Below are 18812 nucleotides of genomic sequence, written 5' to 3'. Positions count from 1 at the left end.
CTCATCTTTTGAATCTGAGTAGCGGTGAGAAGTACTACCATATGACCAAGTCTCAGCCCTGTAGGCCTTACGGTTTCTTCTGCCCGATCACTTCTATGGCAGAAAAAGAATAAGAATAATAATAATAATAATAATAATAATAAATATAGCCGCAAGCGGCGATTTACGGGGTTCGAGCGTTACAGGCAAAGAGACCCCTGGAGGCCAGTTAGGCTTAAAACATGTTGCCGGTTGACCGGCATCGCCAAACTGGGTGAGGATGACCAGCATGACCGTGAAGACCAAGCTAGATTACCAGCATGACTAATCTGGATGACAAACTTGTTGACCATATTGACCAAGCTGGAAGACCATAATGACCAAACTGATGACCAGCATGGCAAAGGTGGTTGGCCAGTATGACCAAGCTGGAAGACCACCATTACTATGAGGACAAAGCTGAATGACCAGCAGGACCATAATGACCAATGTGAATGGCCAGCATGACCAAGCTGGATGGCCAGCATAACCAAGCTGGGTGACCAGCGTGACCATAAAGACCATAATGGCAATGCTAGATGAGTGGTGTGAGTAAACTAGTTGAAAAGCATTGATAAATTGAGCTGTAGTGTTCATCAGGTTTTATGTGGTGTCTTACTGCACTCTAGTGCGCATTTGGTGAAACAAATTCAGTTCTTAAATTGAAAAAACACAAGGCATAAAAAGGGCATATAAATAACCCGTATATAGTATATAAGTTTTGACCTGATTAACATTCCGCCTGTTAAAAGCTTGCTGGAATGTGATTGGCTAATAGTGACCACAAAAGTGTCCATATCAAATTTTCATTTGGTGTACCATTAGTGCATGGGCCATAGATGATAATTGGCTAGGATGACCTTGATAGCTTGTATGGTTCTAGAGAAACAGCTATCGAGCATCGGCCCCGCCCCGTAGGGGTGTATGTCTACTTAAACTGACAGGGTATCTGAGAATCATGTAATGATCAAAGGACTGAAGTGGTATTAGTGTCAGGTTAAGCATTCAAAAGTTATAAGTGTTAAAGACATTTTACTGCACCATGGTAGAACTCATTTGCATATGGCGGCCATATTGTTTATAAATGTAAAGATTTTTTTAATAATTATTGAGGAGTAAGCTCTGCTGAACTGTTTGACACCAAACATGTCATGATTGGTCAAGGATCCAAGGACAAGATCTCAAAAGTAAGTTTTGCATATTATGCAAATAAAAAAAAAATTAAGTCGGTGGAACATAAACAAGAATGACCCAGGTGGCTGAGTAGCATGACCAAGAAGGATAAATATGTTCAATTAAGCAAGACAAGCAAGATTAAATAAGTTCAGCAGAGCTTTAATTTAGAATAATTCACCTGTAGCTGTTTCACCAAATGACCACCAGAGCGCAGCAAGAGACCACATATAACCTGCTGGAAATCTATCACTCTATAAGTAAGACAGAACATTCCCTATCAGTGTGTTTCTATTTATTACAAAGAGAGGAAAAGTCTGATTGGGCTCAAAATTGGTTCTCATGATCAAGTGGTCTGTATATATATGTGTGTAAATTTGTGTGTTGATAGGGTCAAAGGTTCCTGACTTCTGTCCATTTAGGCTTGAAAAAAGCGATAATACAGGCTTATGGCCTACAAAATGGCTGTTGCTCTTTGGCCATATTAGAGGCAAAAAATATCTGATTTGGCTCAAAATTTGCAATCAAGATCACAATATCAGTCTATATATGTATGTCAATTTCTGTGTCAATAGGGTCAAAGGTTCCTGACTTCTGTCCATTTAGGTTTGAAAAAAGCGATAACACAGGCTTGAGGCCTACAAAATCGCTGTAGTTTTCCAGCCGTTGTAGAAGCAAAACATGTCCGATTTGGCTGAAAATTTGCAATCAAGATCAGATTATCAGTCTATATATGTGTATAAATTTGTGTGTTGATAGGGTGAAAGGTTCCTGTCTTCTGTCCATTTAGGTTGGAAAATAGCGATAAATAGAATAAATTGAAAATAGTTATTTTTTCACTGTAGAGCCTACTGAAGACTTATTTGGCTCATACTTGGCACATGTGCTTCAAATGTCATTGTTAATTAGTAGCTTCAACAGTTTTGGCATGTTTTAAACTTTGACAGAGTTTTGGCCAAATAACTCTGAAAAGGCTTTCACGTACATGTTTGATCAAGGTTTATGGGCCTCAAATAGTTAAAATGTCAAGATTTTTTTGATAATTATTTACCTACAGGGTCTCAAGATTGCATCAAGACCAAATTTGTTTTGATTGATTAAGGACTTAAAGACAAGTTCGAAAAGAGCAATTTTTACTCTTTTGGCCACTGATGAAAATCTTTGCATTTTTGGTAAACATATGTAATTACAAAGTTGTAAAGGCTACAGCAAAGTATACAACTAAAAAAGAATAACAAGCCTAGGCCACTTGTACCTTTAGATATAACTGATTATCTGCTATAGCGCCCCCTTGAGGCCAATCAACGCCATATTTTAATGGATGATAGAAGGCCCTGAGATACATGTAGGGTATAAGTATCGTCCTGATTGGTCATTGTTTAGCATGTCAAAAGCTTGCTGGAAACTGATTGGCTAATAACGATCGCAAAAATTTGCATATCAAATTTTCCTTCTGTAAAACATTAGGACATAGGCCATAGATGATACATGCCAAAGGAGAGCTTCATAGCTTGTACGGTTCCTGAGAAACAGATTTTTAGCTTTGGCTCCGCCCCCTGGGGGCGTATGTCTACACAGATTGACGGGCTACCTCAGAATCATGTTGGCATCAACGGTCTAAAGTGGCATTAGTGTAGGTTTAAGCATTCAAAAGTTACAGCTGTTAGAGTAAATTTGGGTGTGCCACGGTAAGATTAATTTGCATATTGCGGCCATATTGTTTACAAATTTCACAATTTTTTTGATAATTATTGAGGTTGGGACTCTGCTGAGTTGTTTGACACCAAATATGACAGGATTGGTCAATGACCCTAGGACAAGTTCTCAAAAGTAGGTTTTGCATATTATGCTAAATAGCAAAAAATCTAAGTGGGCGGAGCTTAGTGGTTCTATTGACCTTTTTGATTTGCCATTAACCAAGGAATCATATAATGCAAGAATTTTTGCTCTAGCTATCAGGGCGTGGCAGTTACGAGGCCTAACGCGTTGACCTTCGCCATAGCGCCCCCTTGAGGCCGATCGGGCTCATCTTTTGAATCTGAGTAGCGGTGAGAAGTACTACCATATGACCAAGTCTCAGCCCTGTAGGCCTTACGGTTTCTTCTGCCCGATCACTTCTATGGCAGAAAAAGAATAAGAATAATAATAATAATAATAATAAATATAGCCGCAAGCGGCGATTTACGGGGTTCGAGCGTTACAGGCAAAGAGGCCCCTGGAGGCCAGTTAGGCTTAAAACCTGTTGCTGGTTGACCGTCATCACCAAACTGGATAACCAAGGTGGGTGACTATTATGACCATAAAGACCCAGGTGTTAGACCAGCATGACCATAAAGACCCAGCTGGTTGACCAGCATGACCAAAATACCCAGCTAGTTGACCAGAATGAAAATAAGGACCAAGCTGGTTGACTAGCATGACCATAATAACCATGCTAGATGAGTGATGTGAGTAAACTAGTTGTAAAAAGCATTGATAAATTGAGCTGTAGTGTTCAGCAGGTTTTATGTGGTGTCTTTCTGCACTCTAGTGGGCATTTGGTGAAACAACATCAGTTCTTAAATTGAAAAATACAAACCACATTAATCCTGATGGGAGCCTAGTGGTGAGGCATAAAAAGGCCACATATAAATAACTCACATATGGTGTATACGTTTTTACCTGATTAACATTCAGCCTGTCAAAAGCTTGCTGGAAAGTGATTGGCTAATAGTGACCACAAAAATGTATCAACATTTCCTTTGGTGTACCATTAGTGCATGGGCCATAGATGATAATTGGCAAGGATGACCTTGATAGCTTGTATGGTTCTAGAGAAACAGCTATCGAGCATTGGCTCCGCCCCCTGGGGGTGTATGTCTACTTACACTGACAGGGTATCTGAGAGTCATGTAATGATCAAAGGACTGAAGTGGTATTAGTGTCAGGTTAAGCATTCAAAAGTTATAAGTGTTAAAGACATTTTACTGCACCATGGAAAAACTAATTTGCATATGGCGGCCATATTGTTTATAAATGTAAAGATTTTGTTTAATAATTATTGAGGAGTAAGCTCTGCTGAACTGTTTGACACCAAACATGTCATGATTGGACAAGGAGGCAAAGACAAGTTCTCAAAAGTAGGTTTTGCATATTATGCAAATAAAAAATAAAAAATTGGGTGGAGCATAAACAAGAATGACCCAGGTGGCTGACCAGCATGACCAAGAAGGATACAGATGTTCAATTAAGCAAGACAAGCAAGATTAAATAAGTTCAGCAGAGCTTTAATTTAGAATAAATCAACTGTAACTATTTCACCAAATGACCACCAGAGCGCAGCAAGAGACCACATATAACCTGCTGGAAATCTATCACTCTATAAGTAAGACAGAACATTCCCTATCAGTGTGTTTCTATTTATTAAAAAGAGAAGAAAAGTCCGATTGGGCTCCAAATTGGTACTCATGATCAAGTGGTCTGTATATATATGTTTGTAAATTTGTGTGTTGATAGGGTCAAAGGTTCCTGACTTCTGTCCATTTAGGCTTGAAAAAAGCGATAATACAGGCTTATGGCCTACAAAATGGCTGTTGCTCTTTGGCCATATTAGAGGCAAAAAATATCTGATTTGGCTCAAAATTTGCAATCAGGATCACAATATCAGTCTATATATGTATGTCAATTTCTGTGTCAATAGGGTCAAAGGTTCCTGACTTCTGTCCATTTAGATTTGAAAAAAGCGATAATACAGGCTTGAGGCCTACAAAATCGCTGTAGTTTTCCAGCCGTTGTAGAGGCAAAACATGTCCGATTTGGCTGAAAATTTGCAATCAAGATCAGATTATCAGTCTATATATGTGTATAAATTTGTGTGTTGATAGGGTGAAAGGTTCCTGTCTTCTGTCCATTTAGGTTGGAAAATAGCGATAAATAGAATAAATTGAAAATAGTTATTCTTTCACTGTAGAGCCTACTGAAGACTTATTTGGCTCATACTTGGCACATGTACTTCAAATGTCATTGTTAATTAGTAGCTTCAACAGTTTTGGAATGTTTTAAACTTTGACAGAGTTTTGGCCAAATAACTCTGAAAAGGCTTTCACGTACATGTTTGATCAAGGTTTATGGGCCTCAAATAGTTAAAATGTCATGATTTTTTTGATAATTATTTACCTACAGGGTCTCAAGATTGCATCAAGACCAAATTTGTTTTGATTGATTAAGGACTTAAAGACAAGTTCGAAAAGAGCAATTTTTACTCTTTTGGCCACTGATGAAAATCTTTGCATTTTTGGTAAACACATGTAATTACAAAGTTGTAAAGGCTACAGCAAAGTATACAACTAAAAAAGAATAACAAGCCTAGGCCACTTGTACCTTTAGATATAACTGATTTTCTGCTATAGCGCCCCCTTGAGGCCAATCAACGCCATATTTTAATGGATGATAGAAGGCCCTGAGATACATGGAGGGTATAAGTATCGTCCTGATTGGTCATTGTTTAGCCTGTCAAAAGCTTGCTGGAAACTGATTGGCTAATAACGATCGCAAAAATTTGCATATCAAATTTTCCTTCTGTAAAACATTAGGACATAGGCCATAGATGATACATGCCAAAGGAGAGCTTCATAGCTTGTACGGTTCCTGAGAAACAGATTTTTAGCTTTGGCTCCGCCCCCTGGAGGCGTATGTCTACACAGATTGACGGGCTACCTCAGAATCATGTTGGCATCAAAGGTCTAAAGTGGCATTAGTGTAGGTTTAAGCATTCAAAAGTTACAGCTGTTAGAGTAAATTTGGGTGTGCCACGGTAAGATTAATTTGCATATGGCGGCCATATTGTTTACAAATTTCACAATTTTTTTGATAATTATTGAGGTTGGGACTCTGCTGAGTTGTTTGACACCAAATATGACAGGATTGGTCAATGAGCCTAGGACAAGTTCTCAAAAGTAGGTTTTGCATATTATGCTAAATAGCAAAAAATCTAAGTGGGCGGAGCTTAGTGGTTCTATTGACCTTTTTGATTTGCCATTAACCAAGGAATCACATAATGCAAGAATTTTTGCTCTAGCTATCAGGGCGTGGCAGTTACGAGGCCTAACGCGTTGACCTTCGCCATAGCGCCCCCTTGAGGCCGATTTGGCTCATCTTTTGAATCTGAGTAGCGGTGAGAAGTACTACCATATGACCAAGTCTCAGCCCTGTAGGCCTTACGGTTTCTTCTGCCCGATCACTTCTATGGCAGAAAAAGAATAAGAATAATAATAATAATAATAATAATAATAATAATAATCAGAACAATTACAATAGGGTTTCTAGCACTACGTGCTCGAACCCCTAATAATAATAATAATCAGAACAATTACAATAGGGTTTCTAGCACTACGTGCTCGAACCCCTAATAATAATCAGAACAATTACAATAGGGTTTCTAGCACTACGTGCTCGAACCCCTAATAATAATAATAATAATAATCAGAACAATTACAATAGGGTTTCTAGCACTACGTGCTCGAACCCCTAATAATAATAATAATCAGAACAATTACAATAGGGTTTCTAGCACTACGTGCTCGAACCCCTAATAATAATCAGAACAATTACAATAGGGTTTCTAGCACTACGTGCTCGAACCCCTAAATATAGCCGCAAGCGGCGATTTACGGGGTTCGAGCGTTACCGGCAAAGAGACCCCTGGAGGCCAGTTAGGCTTAAAACATGTTGCTGGTTGACTGGCATCACCAAACTGGCTGACCAGCATGGCAAATGTGTTTGGCCAGTATGACCAAGCTGGATGACCAGCATTGCTATGATGACAAAGCTGAATGACCAGCAGGACCATAATGACCAATGTGAATGACCAGAATGACCTAGCTGGATGGGCAGCATAACCAAGCTAGGTGACCAGCGTGACCATAAAGACCATAATAACAATGCTAGATGAGTGGTGTGAGTAAACTAGTTGAAATGCATTGATAAATTGAGCTGTAGTGTTCAGCAGGTTTTATGTGGTCTCTTGCTGCACTCTAGTGGGCATTCGGAGAGCCTAGCAGTGAGGCATGACAAGGGCACATATTAATAACCAATAATATCAATAATAGTATATAAGTTTTGACCTGATTGACATTCAGCCTGTCAAAAGCTTGCTGGAATGTGATTGGCTAATAGTGACCACAAAAGTGTCCATATCAAATTTTCATTTGGTGTACCATTAGTGCATGGGCCATAGATGATAATTGGCTAGGATGACCTTGATAGCTTGTATGGTTCTAGAGAAACAGCTATCGAGCATTGGCCCCGCCCCCTGGGGGGGTGTATGTCTACTTAAACTGACAGGGTATCTGAGAATCATGTAATGATCAAAGGACTGAAGTGGTATTAGTGTCAGGTTAAGCATTCAAAAGTTATAAGTGTTAAAGACATTTTACTGCACCATGGTAGAACTCATTTGCATATGGCGGCCATATTGTTTATAAATGTAAAGATTTTTTAAATAATTATTGAGGAGTAAGCTCTGCTGAACTGTTTGACTCCAAACATGTCATGATTGGTCAAGGAGCCAAGGACAAGATCTCAAAAGTAAGTTTTGCATATTATGCAAATAAAAAAAAAATTAAGTGGGTGGAGCATAAACAAGAATGACCCAGGTGGCTGACTAGCATGACCAAGAAGGATAAAGATCTTCAATTAAGCAAGACAAGCAAGATTGAATAAGTTCAGCAGAGCTTTAATTTAGAATAATTCACCTGTAGCTGTTTCACCAAATGACCACCAGAGCGCAGCAAGAGACCACATATAACCTGCTGGAAATCTATCACTCTATAAGTAAGACAGAACATTCCCTATCAGTGTGTTTCTATTTATTAAAAAGAGAAGAAAAGTCCGATTGGGCTCCAAATTGGTACTCATGATCAAGTGGTCTGTATATATATGTGTGTAAATTTGTGTGTTGATAGGGTCAAAGGTTCCTGACTTCTGTCCATTTAGGCTTGAAAAAAGCGATAATACAGGCTTATGGCCTACAAAATGGCTGTTGCTCTTTGGCCATATTAGAGGCAAAAAATATCTGATTTGGCTCAAAATTTGCAATCAAGATCACAATATCAGTCTATATATGTATGTCAATTTTTGTGTCGATAGGATCAAAGGTTCCTGACTTCTGTCCATTTAGATTTGAAAAAAAGCGATAATACAGGCTTGAGGCCTACAAAATCGCTGTAGTTTTCCAGCCGTTGTAGAGGCAAAACATGTCCGATTTGGCTGAAAATTTGCAATCAAGATCAGATTATCAGTCTATATATGTGCATAAATTTGTGTGTTGATACGGTGAAAGGTTCCTGTCTTCTGTCCATTTAGGTTGGAAAATAGCGATAAATAGAATAAATTGAAAATAGTTATTTTTTCACTGTAGAGCCTACTGAAGACTTATTTGGCTCATACTTGGCACATGTGCTTCAAATGTCATTGTTAATTAGTAGCTTCAACAGTTTTGGCATGTTTTAAACTTTGACAGAGTTTTTGCCAAATAACTCTGAAAAGGCTTTCACGTACATGTTTGATCAAGGTTTATGGGCCTCAAATAGTTAAAATGTCAAGATTTTTTTGATAATTATTTACGTACAGGGTCTCAAGATTGCATCAAGACCAAATTTGTTTTGATTGATTAAGGACTTAAAGACAAGTTCGAAAAGAGCAATTTTTACTCTTTTGGCCACTGATGAAAATCTTTGCATTTTTGGTAAACACATGTAATTACAAAGTTGTAAAGGCTACAGAAAAGTATACAACTAAAAAAGAATAACAAGCCTAGGCCACTTGTACCTTTAGATATAACTGATTTTCTGCTATAGCGCCCCCTTGATACCAATCAATGCCATATTTTAATGGATGATAGAAGGCCCTGAGATACATGTAGGGTATAAGTATCGTCCTGATTGGTCATTGTTTAGCATGTCAAAAGCTTGCTGGAATCTGATTGGCTAATAACGATCGCAAAAATTTGCATATCAAATTTTCCTTCTGTAAAACATTAGGACATAGGCCATAGATGATACATGTCAAAGGAGAGCTTCATAGCTTGTACGGTTCCTGAGAAACAGATTTTTAGCTTTGGCTCCGCCCCCTGGGGGCGTATGTCTACACAGATTGACGGGCTACCTCAGAATCATGTTGTCATCAAATTTGTAAAATGGCATTAGTGTAGGTTTAAGCATTCAAAAGTTACAGCTGTTAGAGTAAATTTGGGTGTGCCACGGTAAGATTAATTTGAATATGGCGGCCATATTGTTTACAAATTTCACAATTTTTTCGATAATTATTGAGGTTGGGACTCTGCTGAGTTGTTTGACACCAAATATGACAGGATTGGTCAATGACCCTAGGACAAGTTCTCAAAAGTAGGTTTTGCATATTATGCTAAATAGCAAAAAATCTAAGTGGGCGGAGCTTAGTGGTTCTATTGAACTTTTTGATTTGCCATTAACCAAGGAATCATACAATGCAAGAATTTTTGCTCTAGCTATCAGGGCGTAGGAGTTACGAGGCCAAACGCGTTGACCTTTGCCATAGCGCCCCCTTGAGGCCGATCGGGCTCATCTTTTGAATCTGAGTAGCGGTGAGAAGTACTACCATATGACCAAGTCTCAGCCCTGTAGGCCTTACGGTTTCTTCTGCCCAATCACTTCTATGGCAGAAAAAGAATAAGAACTATAAATATAGCCGCAAGCGGCGATTTACGGGGTTCGAGCGTTACAGGCAAAGAGACCCCTGGAGGCCAGTTAGGCTTAAAACATGTTGCCGGTTGACCGGCATCGCCAAACTGGGTGAGGATGACCAGCATGACCGTGAAGACCAAGCTAGATTACCAGCATGACTAATCTGGATGACAAACTTGTTGACCATATTGACCAAGCTGGAAGACCATAATGACCAAACTGATGACCAGCATGGCAAAGGTGGTTGGCCAGTATGACCAAGCTGGAAGACCACCATTACTATGAGGACAAAGCTGAATGACCAGCAGGACCATAATGACCAATGTGAATGGCCAGCATGACCAAGCTGGATGGCCAGCATAACCAAGCTGGGTGACCAGCGTGACCATAAAGACCATAATGGCAATGCTAGATGAGTGGTGTGAGTAAACTAGTTGAAAAGCATTGATAAATTGAGCTGTAGTGTTCATCAGGTTTTATGTGGTGTCTTACTGCACTCTAGTGCGCATTTGGTGAAACAAATTCAGTTCTTAAATTGAAAAAACACAAGGCATAAAAAGGGCATATAAATAACCCGTATATAGTATATAAGTTTTGACCTGATTAACATTCCGCCTGTTAAAAGCTTGCTGGAATGTGATTGGCTAATAGTGACCACAAAAGTGTCCATATCAAATTTTCATTTGGTGTACCATTAGTGCATGGGCCATAGATGATAATTGGCTAGGATGACCTTGATAGCTTGTATGGTTCTAGAGAAACAGCTATCGAGCATCGGCCCCGCCCCGTAGGGGTGTATGTCTACTTAAACTGACAGGGTATCTGAGAATCATGTAATGATCAAAGGACTGAAGTGGTATTAGTGTCAGGTTAAGCATTCAAAAGTTATAAGTGTTAAAGACATTTTACTGCACCATGGTAGAACTCATTTGCATATGGCGGCCATATTGTTTATAAATGTAAAGATTTTTTTAATAATTATTGAGGAGTAAGCTCTGCTGAACTGTTTGACACCAAACATGTCATGATTGGTCAAGGATCCAAGGACAAGATCTCAAAAGTAAGTTTTGCATATTATGCAAATAAAAAAAAAATTAAGTCGGTGGAACATAAACAAGAATGACCCAGGTGGCTGAGTAGCATGACCAAGAAGGATAAATATGTTCAATTAAGCAAGACAAGCAAGATTAAATAAGTTCAGCAGAGCTTTAATTTAGAATAATTCACCTGTAGCTGTTTCACCAAATGACCACCAGAGCGCAGCAAGAGACCACATATAACCTGCTGGAAATCTATCACTCTATAAGTAAGACAGAACATTCCCTATCAGTGTGTTTCTATTTATTACAAAGAGAGGAAAAGTCTGATTGGGCTCAAAATTGGTTCTCATGATCAAGTGGTCTGTATATATATGTGTGTAAATTTGTGTGTTGATAGGGTCAAAGGTTCCTGACTTCTGTCCATTTAGGCTTGAAAAAAGCGATAATACAGGCTTATGGCCTACAAAATGGCTGTTGCTCTTTGGCCATATTAGAGGCAAAAAATATCTGATTTGGCTCAAAATTTGCAATCAAGATCACAATATCAGTCTATATATGTATGTCAATTTCTGTGTCAATAGGGTCAAAGGTTCCTGACTTCTGTCCATTTAGGTTTGAAAAAAGCGATAACACAGGCTTGAGGCCTACAAAATCGCTGTAGTTTTCCAGCCGTTGTAGAAGCAAAACATGTCCGATTTGGCTGAAAATTTGCAATCAAGATCAGATTATCAGTCTATATATGTGTATAAATTTGTGTGTTGATAGGGTGAAAGGTTCCTGTCTTCTGTCCATTTAGGTTGGAAAATAGCGATAAATAGAATAAATTGAAAATAGTTATTTTTTCACTGTAGAGCCTACTGAAGACTTATTTGGCTCATACTTGGCACATGTGCTTCAAATGTCATTGTTAATTAGTAGCTTCAACAGTTTTGGCATGTTTTAAACTTTGACAGAGTTTTGGCCAAATAACTCTGAAAAGGCTTTCACGTACATGTTTGATCAAGGTTTATGGGCCTCAAATAGTTAAAATGTCAAGATTTTTTTGATAATTATTTACCTACAGGGTCTCAAGATTGCATCAAGACCAAATTTGTTTTGATTGATTAAGGACTTAAAGACAAGTTCGAAAAGAGCAATTTTTACTCTTTTGGCCACTGATGAAAATCTTTGCATTTTTGGTAAACATATGTAATTACAAAGTTGTAAAGGCTACAGCAAAGTATACAACTAAAAAAGAATAACAAGCCTAGGCCACTTGTACCTTTAGATATAACTGATTTTCTGCTATAGCGCCCCCTTGAGGCCAATCAACGCCATATTTTAATGGATGATAGAAGGCCCTGAGATACATGTAGGGTATAAGTATCGTCCTGATTGGTCATTGTTTAGCATGTCAAAAGCTTGCTGGAAACTGATTGGCTAATAACGATCGCAAAAATTTGCATATCAAATTTTCCTTCTGTAAAACATTAGGACATAGGCCATAGATGATACATGCCAAAGGAGAGCTTCATAGCTTGTACGGTTCCTGAGAAACAGATTTTTAGCTTTGGCTCCGCCCCCTGGGGGCGTATGTCTACACAGATTGACGGGCTACCTCAGAATCATGTTGGCATCAACGGTCTAAAGTGGCATTAGTGTAGGTTTAAGCATTCAAAAGTTACAGCTGTTAGAGTAAATTTGGGTGTGCCACGGTAAGATTAATTTGCATATTGCGGCCATATTGTTTACAAATTTCACAATTTTTTTGATAATTATTGAGGTTGGGACTCTGCTGAGTTGTTTGACACCAAATATGACAGGATTGGTCAATGACCCTAGGACAAGTTCTCAAAAGTAGGTTTTGCATATTATGCTAAATAGCAAAAAATCTAAGTGGGCGGAGCTTAGTGGTTCTATTGACCTTTTTGATTTGCCATTAACCAAGGAATCATATAATGCAAGAATTTTTGCTCTAGCTATCAGGGCGTGGCAGTTACGAGGCCTAACGCGTTGACCTTCGCCATAGCGCCCCCTTGAGGCCGATCGGGCTCATCTTTTGAATCTGAGTAGCGGTGAGAAGTACTACCATATGACCAAGTCTCAGCCCTGTAGGCCTTACGGTTTCTTCTGCCCGATCACTTCTATGGCAGAAAAAGAATAAGAATAATAATAATAATAATAATAATAATAATAATAATCAGAACAATTACAATAGGGTTTCTAGCACTACGTGCTCGAACCCCTAATAATAATAATAATCAGAACAATTACAATAGGGTTTCTAGCACTACGTGCTCGAACCCCTAATAATCAGAACAATTACAATAGGGTTTCTAGCACTACGTGCTCGAACCCCTAAAAATCTAAAAAACAGAGTATAATAAACTCTTGTTACCATAACTTTACCCTGAAACTGTGATTTAGCCCTTCCAAATATAGTACATGAACTTTTTACTGGAAACATGCTCTAATATTGTGTTTCTTTTGTATTTTTACCATTAAATACACACATAAGAGCACAACTCGACAGAACACCTGATGACTCCGCTTGCCATGTGGGCGTATCTGTGTGGGCGTATCCGTGCAGGCATATCTGTGACGTTTTTTTTTTTTATTCAAATGAAGCAATAGGTGTAGTCAATCATAAGTTTAAGATTTTTAATCAACCTCACTGTGATCTATAGTTATATAAATTCGTTTTCAGCTTCTCCTCCGTGGTGAGAGGCTTGTGTGTTTGTTTGTTTTGTGTGTGTGAGAGAGACTCATACACACAGCTGAACTGTTTTGTCGGAGGGCGGGGCTGCGCTCATGCAGCGGCTCTCTCTATTGAAATGAATAGGATGCGCTGTGCTGGTGGACGGGCAGAGGGTGCGTCTTTCTTGCGTGCGCGCCGCACTAACACTAAAATTTGATTTCAAGTCGGGGCTCACAAAATATTGTTTGCGGGCCGTGAGTTTGAGATCCCTAATTTGAAGTGTTCACTACAGACTACTGTCTTCCTCTGAGGATGAGCCTGCGGACCTCTAGAGGGTGCTTCGCGCCCCCCTGTTTCAGAAACACTATGTTAAAGCAAATTTGAACAAGCCAGCTTCATTTAGGAAAAAGGTGATGTGGACAGATCAAACTTATTTGGAGGGAGGTATGCACGACGGAAAAAGAACACAGCATTCCAAAACAAACACTTGCTACCCACAGTTTGGTGGCGGTTCATCATGCTGTTTGACTGTGTGATCAGTGCAGGTACTGGGAATCTTGTTAAAGTTGAGGGTTCATGGTTTTCAGTCAATATCAGCAGATTCTTGAGAACAATGTTTAAGAATCAGTGAGAAAGTTGAAGTTGCGCCGGGGCTGGATATTTTAACAAGACAACGACCCTAAACACTAAACACTGCTCAACATCTACTAAAGCATTCACGTAGAGGAACAAGTACAACGTTCTAACATGATCATCTCAGTCCCCAGACCTGAATATTATTGAAAATCTGTGTTGTGATTTAAAGCGGGCTGTTTATGCTCTAGATGTTTAGTAAAGAAGAATGATCCAAAACACCGTCAACCAGAAGCCAGACTCTCATTGGAAGCTATAGGAAGCGTATAGAGTCTGTTATTTCTGCTAAAGGAGGATCTACTAAATTATGTTATTTATTTCTGTTGGGGTGCCCAAATTTATGCACCTACCTAATTTTGTTTAAATAATTATTGCACACTTTCTGTAAATCCTATAAACTTAATTTCTGCTATATGATATACATTTACATTTACATTTATGGTATTTAGCAGACGCCCTTATCCAGAGCGACTTACAACAGTGCTTCAAAGTTACTTAAGATATACTTAACTGAAATTGCTGATCTAAACAACCATTGATTTATAAAGGAAAATCATGAAAATGATCAGGGCTGCCCAAACTTTTTCATATCCCTGCATAATCACTGTGTTTGTGTAAACAATCATGTGCATGTGTATATGATCACTGCATGGATGGGTTATTGCTGGAGAACCTGTTTCATCTGTCTAACACAAGTATGGTGATTATAGGTGTCTAGTCTTAATAAAATGCACCAAAGCAATGTGTATGCACATTGACCTACCTGCTGATTTACATCACTTAAGTTGTTCCCATACATAAAGCATCCTCTTTTGGATGCATGCCCGTGTAGGTCGATGTAATAGGCCACTCCACTCTCCTGTGGTGTGATTTTCTCTGTGAGGTTGGAGTTAAAACAAGGAGCTTCACAACAGCATGGTACAGCTTTATTCTCATCACAGGGCCCCACCCCTCCTTCAACTCCAGACTTCTCCCAGGTGTCCTCCATTTGCATGGGTATTTCCAACAAGTCAAGGGTTGGACCCTCCATCCACTCTGCCTCGTTACGACAATTAAGGTAGTGCTCTAGTTCACAGGTTGTGGTCAGGGGTGGGAGAGAGGTGTTTGACTGGTTGGAGGTTTTGAGGGCTGAAGGAGCACTCGGGTTGAGACGATTGTGCTGGTGATGGTACAGAAGGAGAGATTTAGCTCCATAAATAGAAGGATGCAACTCTGCGCTTGGGCTGACATACTGCCGGTTCAGATTCACACCCTGAGAGTCCGTCCTTTTAGTGCAACAGCAAACACACAGACAAAAGTACAATTAGTGCAACAACACTATGCAAGACTTTTTTTTTGGTTACTTTTGCCATAAATGAAAAACTCCACACTGACAGCTGTACATATGTGACTAAGTTTATGCAGTGATATGCTCCATCAAAGTTGCACAGTTTAGTAACAGGCATTCAGGGAAAAGTGGCAATGTTGGAGAAAGGCAGTTCTCATGACTGGTACATCAGATGCCTCTGTTTGTGAATAGAAAACTTGAACACACACCATGTGTGTGTTCATCAATGATGGCCCCAATAACAACCCATTTACATCAAGTACCCATAGCAAAGTTATTTGGCATTTTCTCACACATTTTGGCATGCAGAAAACACAAAAAACACTTAAATACAAAAACTCTTAAATAGAACCACACTTAAATTTTAAAAAAGAAAATTGCAGGACAAAGTCTTAAAACAGATGCTGAGAGAGAATGACATAGTAAATGTATTCCGTAGTAAATAAAATAAAAAAGAACTGTCTTACAGACAAAATCAAAACTTAACATTGTGTTTTGTATGTGTTTAGACTATTTAATGCGTTCAAGTGAAATTTAAGTATGATGATATGTACAAACAGCCTCCAAGATAGACAGTTTTAACATAAATACATAGCTCTGAAAACAAAAAAATAAAAAAGTGATCAAAATGATCAGTTTCTCTGATTTTACTATTTATAGGTATATATTTGAGTAAAATGAATATTATGGTTTTATTCTAAAAACACTGACAACATTTCTCTCAAGTTAAACATACAAATGTTGTCATTAAAGCATTTATTTGCAGAAAATGAGGGATAGTTACAATAATAAAAAGTAACAGTTCTTTCAGACCTCAAATAATGCAATGAAAACAAGTTTATATTCATTTAGAAACAACAATGCTAATGTTTTAGAGGACATATTGCATCGTGGCATGCTTTCCACAAGTCTTTCACACTGCTTTTGGGTGATCTTATTCAAGTCAAATCAAGTCAAGAGGCTTTCATTGTCATTACAAGTACAAGTACACAGTTTAATGAAATTATGTTCCCCTGGAACCATGGTGTAACATGGGACAACAAACAATAGACACACAAAGTGAAAAAGTGTAACAGTAGGGCAACATAAAACTATAATAAAACATATAACACTAAATTAAATACAACAGATGAGACAGTGCAGAGATGTGTAACATACTGTAATATTTAGATCAATTATTACAGCAGTACTGAGGTAGAGAGTTTATAGTTCTTTAGAATGAAGCAGCAAATATTGTAAAGTACAGTCTTTGTGTGTGTGAAGGGTGGCGAGGGGGGGGGTCAGTTCTGTTGTGTGTGAGTGTGTGTGTGTGTGTGTGTGTGTGTGTGTGTGTGTGTGTGTGTGTGTGTGTGTGTGTGTGTGTGAAGTACAGTCTTTCTGTGTGTGAAGGGTGGGGGGGTACAGTTCAGTTGTGTGTGAATGTGTTGGGTGTGTGTTGGGTGTGTGTTGGGTGTGTGGTGGGTGTGTGGTGGGTGGGTTGGGTTCAGCTCTGTCTCTGTGTGTTGAGGAGTCTGACTGCCTGGTGGATGAAGCTGTTGCAGAGTCTGGTAGTGGAGGCTCGGATGCTCCTGTATCTTCTGCCGGACGGCATCAGAGTGAAGAGTCCATGTGACGGATGGGTGGGGTCGTCCACAATGCTGGTGGCTTTGCGGATGCAGCGTGTGGTGTAGATCTCGGTGATGGAGAGGAGAGAGACTACGATGATCTTCTCAGCTGTCCTCACTATCCGCTGTAGGGTCTTGCGGTCTGAGGTGTTGCAGTTCTCAAACCAGACAGTAATGCAGGTGCTCAGGATGCTTTCTACAGTCCCTCTGTAGAACATGGTGAGGATGGGAGGTGGGAGATGTGCTTTCCTAAGGCTCTGCAGGGAGTAGAGACGCTGCTGGGCTTTCATTGTTATGGTGCTGGAGTTGAGGGACCAGGTGAGGTTCTCTGCAAAGTGAACACAGAGGAACTTGGTGTTCTTTACAATTTCCACTGCAGAGCCGTTGATGTTCAGCGGGTGGTGGACACCTGAACTCTCCTGAAGTCATCAACCATCTCTTTGGTTTTATCCATGTTTAGAGATTATTGGTTCTGCACCAGTCCGTCAGCCACTGCACCTCCTATCTGTATCCTGACTCGATGTGTGTCATCAGCGAACTTGATGATGTGGTTTGAGCTGTACTTTGCAGTATAGTCATGAGTCAGCAGAGAGAACAGCAGTGGACTGAGTACACTTGTGAGGGCTTGTGACCATCTTACATCTCAAATGATTACAGGTTTTTCAATAGGGGTCAGGTCTGGAGATTGAAAGCCCAATCTCCTGCCCTGAACCCCATTAAAAACCTAAGAAGATAGATGGTCACAAGCTCTCAAACGAAGCTGAACTGCTTGAATTTTGCACCAGGAATTGCACCCAAAGCAGTGTGAAAAACTGGTGGCGAGCATGCTGACATAAAAGCTGTGATTAAAAATCTGGGTTATTCTACCAAATATTGATTCTGAAATCTTCCTTACATAAAACTTTAGTATTGTTGTTGTTTTCTAAATGAATATGAACTTTTTTCTTTACATTATTTGAGGTTTAAAAGCACTGTATCTTTTTCACTAATTTGACCATTTCTCATTTTCTGCAAATAAATCTAAAACACAATATTTTTATTTGGGAGAAATGTCATCAGTAGTTTATAGAATAAAACCACAATGTTCATTTTACTCAAACATATACCTTTAGATAGTTAAATCAAAGAAACTGGTTATTTTGAAGTTGTCCAATGTTTTCCCGAGCTGTATATGCAAGTGTATAAAATACTTTGGTTACTGACCTATAGTGACCTCTGCTGACTCCGTCAGGGTTGAGCATTGGAATAAGCTTAAAAACAAACATTTTGCGCAGTGCCAGGGCACGAGGATCTTCCTGATTCAGAATGAAGTGCAGGAAACCATTGAACACAAAGCTGGATGGCGTCTCACCAGGGTGCACCCTACTGGTGAGGAAAAAAACCTACACAAACATACAAATAGATACACAGGATCGTCAAAAACATCGCTGATTGCTTTCGCTAAATGTAAAACTTTGCTTCTAGTTTCTGGTGTGAGCCACTTGTACAACAATGTTCCTCACATTCTATTATTATTACATCAGTGGCACCTAAATGGTCTTAACCCGAAAGTACCCATAGTGACGTGTGTGTCACAGACTCTTTAAACAGTGTGTCCCTTACAGCACTCTTCACTTTAACTCATAAAGTCCCTTAGAGTCA

General features: G+C 39.2%; 1 protein-coding gene across 7 annotated transcripts in view; it reads right to left on the bottom strand.

The window, feature by feature from the left end:
* Positions 1-18812, bottom strand: part of agbl5 (AGBL carboxypeptidase 5) — a 158213-nt gene that overhangs the window by 60304 nt on the left and 79097 nt on the right. For all 7 annotated transcript variants that reach the window (XM_022671506.2, XM_022671504.2, XM_022671508.2 and 4 more), the window contains 2 exons: positions 18375-18553; positions 15004-15505 (listed from right to left, as the gene is read on the bottom strand). In XM_022671506.2, the coding sequence (XP_022527227.1) occupies positions 15004-15505; positions 18375-18553 (681 nt within the window). The remainder of the gene's footprint in view (positions 1-15003; positions 15506-18374; positions 18554-18812) is intronic.

Source organism: Astyanax mexicanus, chromosome 2, assembly GCF_023375975.1.
Source record: "Astyanax mexicanus isolate ESR-SI-001 chromosome 2, AstMex3_surface, whole genome shotgun sequence".
Lineage (NCBI taxonomy): Eukaryota > Metazoa > Chordata > Actinopteri > Characiformes > Acestrorhamphidae > Astyanax > Astyanax mexicanus.
This window is presented reverse-complemented; position numbering and strand designations above follow the sequence as displayed.